This window comes from Sceloporus undulatus, chromosome 6 (assembly GCF_019175285.1).
Source record: "Sceloporus undulatus isolate JIND9_A2432 ecotype Alabama chromosome 6, SceUnd_v1.1, whole genome shotgun sequence".
NCBI lineage: Eukaryota > Metazoa > Chordata > Lepidosauria > Squamata > Phrynosomatidae > Sceloporus > Sceloporus undulatus.
Window position 1 is genome coordinate 91,397,645 of NC_056527.1, and position 7,435 is coordinate 91,405,079.

The 7,435-nt window shown below is 42.5% G+C and overlaps 1 protein-coding gene across 1 annotated transcript in view; it reads right to left on the reverse strand.

Moving 5' to 3' along the window:
• The window catches only part of LOC121933652 (histone acetyltransferase KAT2A-like), a 9,757-nt gene that overhangs the window by 154 nt on the left and 2,168 nt on the right, over nucleotides 1–7,435 (reverse strand). Inside the window, exons 2-4 of the mRNA XM_042473635.1 lie at nucleotides 2,909–3,032; nucleotides 2,413–2,558; nucleotides 593–682 (exon numbers count right to left, since the gene is read on the reverse strand). Of these exons, the coding sequence (XP_042329569.1) occupies nucleotides 593–682; nucleotides 2,413–2,558; nucleotides 2,909–3,032 (360 nt within the window). The remainder of the gene's footprint in view (nucleotides 1–592; nucleotides 683–2,412; nucleotides 2,559–2,908; nucleotides 3,033–7,435) is intronic.

Here is a 7,435-nt window from a genome sequence, read left to right on the forward strand (position 1 = left end):
TGCATTATTTCTACAGTGTAGATGAACCTTGAGAGAGAAAAAGCATGATATGGGAGCTTAATCCAGTTACCCAAATGAATGGGAATATAATCTATTCTGCTTGCACTCAAGTTTGCCTTCTATTGCATCTGCGGGCTGGCATACTCATTGCTGATGTGTGTCCCTTGTCTTTCTTCTCTTCAGTTGCTTATTTTCTACTTTGGCTTTCTGATTATAAATGCTTTCCTCATGCCCTTGGTCAAGGAAGATGTTTCCTCCCCAACCCTCCTGGTAGCACATGGAGGAGGAAGGAGCCACCTCCAAACACTGGATGATGTTTGATGCTTTCTGAAAGTAATTTTCAAAGCTCCAATTTTATGCCTGTAGAATGTTGGTTTCCTACAGATTGTTTCAGTACACAGTACTGCATGTCATTCCTTGAGCTTACTTTTAAATCCTGGTTTTATTGAGCATCCTTCTGTACTTTTTTAAAAGAGTCTATGTAGCTTTTTCTCTCTATTGCTTTCTTATGTATATCATCTCAACCTCTTATCTGGAAGAACAACCCTAGAAATATTTTAAACAAACAAATAAATAAACCACAGCATCTTACCTGTTCAATATTTGGTTTTTCAAATGGGGGGCTTCCAAGTGATCCTTCAACAACTGGGCGGCTCATTTGTAGAATGCATTTCCTTAGGAGCTGCAGAGAGAAAGGGGATGATTCCATTTTCCTTGTGCTTGTGTTAATTACAATCTTTCAAAAGTTTTGTGGAATCAGAAAGATCCCCATAATCTTTTCAGAATGATTTTAATCAGGCTGTGCCCCATGCTCATATGGACATGTGTCATGTCAAACTATTTAAGGGTTTTTTAGTCAGGGCTCAAAAACTAAACTGTCAGAAGACAAACAACCCTCTCTTACATAAAACACAGAAAGGTCTCTCATCCTGTTATTTCCAAACTAGCTCTTGGACACCCCCCCCCCCACAAAAGCGGGTTGGGGATGACTTACAATGAAAAAGATGGACTCAAGAATAACTGGAGGCGAGGGCAAGAGGATAGAGCTTGGAAACATTACTTATTGGACTACATGCTGCCTGGGAATTTTGAACACTGTAGTCCAAAAAGGTAAACTTTATTGAAATCCGGTTAGAGATACCAGATTGCGGAATGCTTTGCCAGAGGAGATCCCTCAAGTTTCCAGACTAGACAGCTTTAACAAGCTGCTAAGACGGGATCTCTTCCGGCAGGCCTTCCCCAAATAGAATAATCGGCTAATAATTCCTCCCTACCTTAAGTATCATTCTACTATTTCCCAGTAGACTGTTGTTATTATCTGTATTTTAATAATTGGTTTTATATTGTAATGTGTTTAATCTTTTGTTAAGGGGAGAGGTTAGGTATAGTATTGTACAGACTGTATGTAGTGTATATTGACTGTCTTTTAATCATGTAAGCCACTTTGATTGTTCCTGTAACAAAAAAGTGGGGTATAAATAAAAGATTTATTATTATTTATTTATTTTACAAAATCTTCAGCAAGTGTAAAATATGATCTGATAGACAGATCACATGAACATCTTTGTAGCCTGGCTAAACCCTTTGGGGAAAAACAATCTAAGTCAGGGTGATCTTAAAACCATCACACTCCAGTCTTCTTTCTACATTCTCTGTAGAATATTCTGGAATATGCCAGTTACTGCACTGAGTTCTCTCTCCCACCATGTCCTGTCATCCATCAGCATGTTTTCTTGTTGTGCTTTTTGCTGTACCTTGAAATCACTTTTGATTTTCAACAGTACAGGCAAGAGAAGCAGGACAATCAATTAATAAAACTGCATTAGCCAAAGAAACTGTAACAAGACTCTAAAGCCTCAGGCCAAATCAAAACATTTTATTGGCCACTGTAAAAGACAATATGGCACTTTTCCCATTGTAGCTACAGAAGCCAACTGGGATCTTATTTCCAAACTTGTGATGGGGCAACATCTTCTATTTCACGTGAGGACAGAAGGTTAGCTGAAGGGATGCAGGACAAGTGACAACTCTGTCCTCCAAATAAGGACATTTGGATTCTGCTGCCCCTCCACATGCTTGGCACCTGCTGCCTCAGGCAAGTGTCTCACTGAGTTTGGTGATAGGTCCAAACTTGCTAAGTCTGCAAATATGTTGTTAATAACAACATTGATGAGAAAATGTCTGCATACAATCAGAGATTAGAAAAGTTACTTTTTGGACTACAATGTCCAAAATCTCTCAGCCAACATGGCCAGTGGCCATGTAGGCAATATGATTCTGAGCATCACAATGCAAGAATGGAACTTTACGAAGCTCTGCTTCGTATCTTGAGCACCTTGTGGGAGTATAGATCTCTAGTCCAAAATCCCCTGTGAACATTTGTCAGCATTTTCTCCAATGCTTTGGGCTCACCTTGAACAGATAGAAATAAACTTGTTTGGTGTCTGTGTCCTCTTCCTTGTGCACAGACATGAATAGGTTCTCCACATCCACCACCATTCCAAGAAGCCGATTGATCTCATCCTCAGAGACGTTCTCCAGGTGAGATACATGGTCAGCTGGGGCAGAAAAGAAAGGTTAGATTATGCTCTAAATGTGGCCCCTTCAAGCTAGAGGCCACAACAGCACAGAACTGTGTTTGGCCCTCCAGATGATGCTGGATCACAACTCCCATGATCCTTCACCAGCTTATGAATGATGGGAGCTGCAATCAACAACATCTGAGGAGCTGAATATTTTCCCACCCTTGTCTTATTTATTCTTCTACTTACCAACTACTGAAAACTGGCAGATCACTTTTGATGGTGAGAGATTCAATTAAGAGCCTTTTGGCCACTAATTAAATTGTACAGCTTTCCCTAATAAAGGATAAAAAGAATGTAAGAGGAAAGATGCATCATACACTTACCTAGAGCATGCCCACAGCTACGGCATGGCTCACTGAGGTTGGTGACTGTTTGCTGCAGATCCATACGAGGGGCTGTGGGAGGGTTTGGGTTCTTCCAGCCATTGCATTTGCAAGAGTCATTAGCCTGGAGTGGTTAAGAGAAAAAGAAACTTTTAGAATGTATTGTCGATTGCTTTGTAAAACAACTATGTAGTCCTCCATATATGTTAAAGGACCCCAACCCACATCACCAACAGGGCAAAGGTTGGGGGTTGCAGTCCACCATCTAGAGCTCTATCAGTGGAATAGAGAACACAGAAAAAGCTTTCATTCAGGAACACATGTTAATTTATATGCCATACACAAAGCCACCTTTGTAAATAAATGAAGTAAAACTGTGTTGAACAATTTTTATTCCTGAATAATCTACTGGTCCAAATATCTCCCAGAGGCATAGGCCTGTTACAGACTGCCAAAATAAAGCTGCTTCGGGTCTCTTTGGAGGTATGGGAGGTATGTTGTTTAAATGATGCAATGCATCCTAAGAATTCAGAGCTTACCAAAGCTGCACTCCAGTGCTTAGGAATGGAGTGTGGCTTTGGCGCGACCTCCGGCTCTTAGGACCCATGCATCATTTAAACAGCATACCTCCAAAGAGACCTGAAGCAGCTTTATTTTGGCAGTCTGTAACAGGCCATGTCTCTGCCATGTCACCTGTGGGATTCTGAGAGCGATAGAACCTGTCCACACAGACAAAAATAAAAGCCCATTTCGAGCCACAGCTGTTTCTACAACACAACACACAGGCCAAAACAAGGTGAATCCTGGAGAAAGCTGTAATCTGGAATAAAAAGCCAGAGCAAAATAAAGCCCTTTAAAATAAAGCTTCGTTCTTAATGTGGAAAGTGTGCACTGTGACATAGGCATATGAACAACACAACACGACTGCAGCAATGTGGGAAAACCCAGGCAGCTTATGGAGGCGTCTGAAACATGGGCCCTGGCCTGGTGGACACAGCTGGGTAGAGCCATTGCTTGCCATAGGTTTTTTCTATTGTCGAGCATACAGGCACACAAGTCCCGATGCATCAACCCATCACACCCACAAGCTGTCCATCCCATGAAGCAATTACAGCAACAAGGTAGTCGCCAATAATGAAAGGATGTAATAAAAACATACACAAGCTGACCAGTCCAACAGGGGGCCATGGGGTAAAGGGAGGAAAGGGGGCATGTATGGGAGACCTCCATAATCGTGCTTTGCCAATGTGTCACTGGGGCATCAACACACAGTATGGGCAGTATATTGCCTGTGCGGCTGTGTGGCCAGTCAGACAAGGGAGGTAATTGGCAGTCAAAGGGGGTGTGTCTGTGCGATGGTACACATGCACAAAATATACAATCAAGCGCACATGCTCGATGCTGCATGCTGTGGACAAAGAGGGGCTCCGCCAATGAGGAAAACCAAGGAATGGCCCAGTTTTTCCTCTCTATCTGCTCAGCCCCATAGTCCCAAAAAGTAACTTTGCCAAGTTCCATTTTATTCTCCAAGCTATGAGGTAGACATTCTATGAAACACTACTACTATTTTTACCCTCCCTGCTGCAAAAATACTCAACAGTCTCCTGAAGATGCCAACACAGATGCTAGCGAAACGTCAGAATAACTTCCTAGAAGATGGCCACATAGCCAAAAAACCCACAAAAAACTATCAACAGGAATCCTTTGACAGGGAACCGTTGTTGCAAGAAGGAAGCTGAAAACGTCCAGTTTATATCCACTTACTTGCCTACTAATAGATAAAAGTATTCTTTTGTTCTCATCCATGTATTTCATTCAATCTACCTGAAGGCTTAAGGCAGAAAGATCATGTTATAACATTTCCGACCATGTTATAACATTTGTTATTATAATGTGCTTGAAAAATTAGTTGCTTAGTCATTTGACCTCAGACCAAAGGATGAAAAGGATAATTAAGGGCCTGAACAGCAGGCCAAAATAAAGCTGCTTCAGTCACTTTGGAGGTATGCTGTTTAAATGACACAATATCCCAAGAGGCAAGAAGCTATGCCAAAGTTGTGCTCCAGTCCTTAGGACTGGAATTTGGCTTTGGCATGGTTTCCAGCCTCTTAGGTGCTGAAGCATTTAAGCAACATACTTCCAATATGATCCAACAGCTTTATTTTGGTCTGTCTGTTCGGGCCCTAAGTTAATAGCAAATCACAGCATTTGCGGCGGCAAGGTATTTAGCACGATACTGTTCAGGATCCATAATTGATGTTTTAAAAAAGTATTTCTAGAACAATAGCCAGGTTACCCTGATGCAGCAAAACTAAGAGTCCTATCCAATAATTCCTCGTGTTGAAATTGCCACAAGTTTTTTGTCCTACTTTGTAGAGATACACATTAGATTGTAAGCCTGAGACAGGAATTGTAGCCACTCTGAGAGCCTTTAGGGCTGAAGGGCGGGTAGGTATAAATACCATAAATAATAATAATAAATAAATAATTTAAACTTTTTTTAAATTGCTTTGGTCAGGCCCCACCTAGAATATTGTGTCCAGTTCTGGGCGCCACAATTCAGAAAGGACATTGAGAAACTGGAGCGTGTCCAAAGGAGGGCGACAAAAATGGTGAAAGGTCTGGAAACCATGCCCTATGAGGAACGACTTAGGGAGCTGGGGATGTTTAGCCTGGAGAAAAGAAGGTTAAGAGGTGATATGATCGCCTCGTTTAAATATTTGAAGGGATGTCATATTGAAGAGGGAGAGCAAGTTGTTTTCTGCTGCTCCAGAGAAACAGGACCCGGAACAATGGATGCAAGCTGCAGGAAAAGAGATTCCACCTGAACATTAGGAGGAACTTCCTGACAGTAGGGCTGTTCGAAATGGAATGCACTCCCTCGGAGGGGTGATAGAGTCTCCTTCCTTGGAGGTCTTTAAACAGAGCTGGATGGCATCTGTCAGGGATGCTTTGATTTGATTTCCTGGTGGCGGGGGGTTGGACTGGATGGCCCTAGTGGTCTCTTCCAACTCTACGATTCTATGATTCTAAAAGATCACATTTTAGATGCAGGAAATTAAGCAATGGATCTTGGTTAGGTGGGACACAAAACACCCTACCTCAAATGGAGGCTGGGTATGTTTAGTCTGGGAAGAGAAGGTTAGGATGATGTGACATAAAAGCCCTGTTTAAATTTTGAATAGATATGTCTCTGAAAATGGAGCAAATTTGTTCTGCAGCTCCAGAGAATAGAACCGGAGCATGGGTTCGAACTACAGTAGAAAGAGATTCCAGCTCCATTAGGAGGAACTTCCTAACAATAGGGCTGTTCATGTGGAACAACTCCCTGGCGAGTGTGGAGTCCCCTTCTTGGAGGTTTCTAAACAGCCATCTGTTAAGACTGCTTTGATTGTGAGTTCTGAATAGCAGGGGGTTGGACGGCATGGCCCCTGTGGTCTCTTCCAACTCTATGATTCTACAATATCGGTCCAAATCCCTTAACCTGCCAAATCTGTGCCTCTTCCACTCTATGATTCTAACTCAGCACCTTCCAGTTTGTTTTACTGCATCCTCACCACAAGCCAACCAGCATGGTCACTGACAAGGTGTAGCTAACACATCTGACATACACTACTATGCACCAATGAAAGGCCACAAGGGTCATCTAATCCAACCCCATTCTGCCATGCAGGAATTCACAATCAAAGGCCCTGCCCAACAGATAGCTAGCTATACAGCCTGTTTAAAAACCTCCAAAGAAGGAGACTCCACCACTCTCCAAGGGAGTGTGATCACTGTTCGAACAGCTCTCACTGTCAGGAAGTTCTTTTAATGTTAGCTGGAATCTCTTTCCAATAGTTTTGAACCGCTGCTTAGATCCTATTTCTGGTGTTGCAGAAAACAAGCTTGCTCCTCCTCACATTACACCCTTTCAAATACTTAAAACAGGGCTATCATATCAATTGTTAATTTCTCTTCTTAAGCATCCCAGACCTTTCCCATAATTCCTGACCACTAGCCACATCGACTGGTACTTCAGACAGCTCTAGCCCAAAATTTGAGCAGCAGGCTACTGGTTTACCTCTCCCTGAAACAGTTTGTGAGCCAGCTTTTTACATCCACATGTCAATGTTTAGTCTGGAGAAGAGAAGGTTAAACATTTGAAGGATGTCTCCACTGAGGAGGGGGCGCTTTTTCTGCTGCTTTAGAGAACAGGACCAGGAACAATGGATGCAAGCTCCGGAAAAGAGATTCCACTTCAACATTAGGAGGAACTTCCTGACAGTAAGGGCTGTTCAACAGTGGAACCAACTCCTCAGAGTGTGGTGAGTCTCCTTTCTTAGAGGTCTTTAAAATGAGGCTGGATGGCCATCTGTCAGGGTGCTTTGATTGTGGACAAACAGCCACCTGTGAGCCTCTCTCACTAAGCCCACAGCAACCCTTTGGCTTGACAGAGCAGAAGAATGAGAGGGGACCCAAGTCAGATTGAAAAACACAGTTTATTGCCGGCAATCCCAAAAGAAATAGTTTCCAAAGATTTTTTTT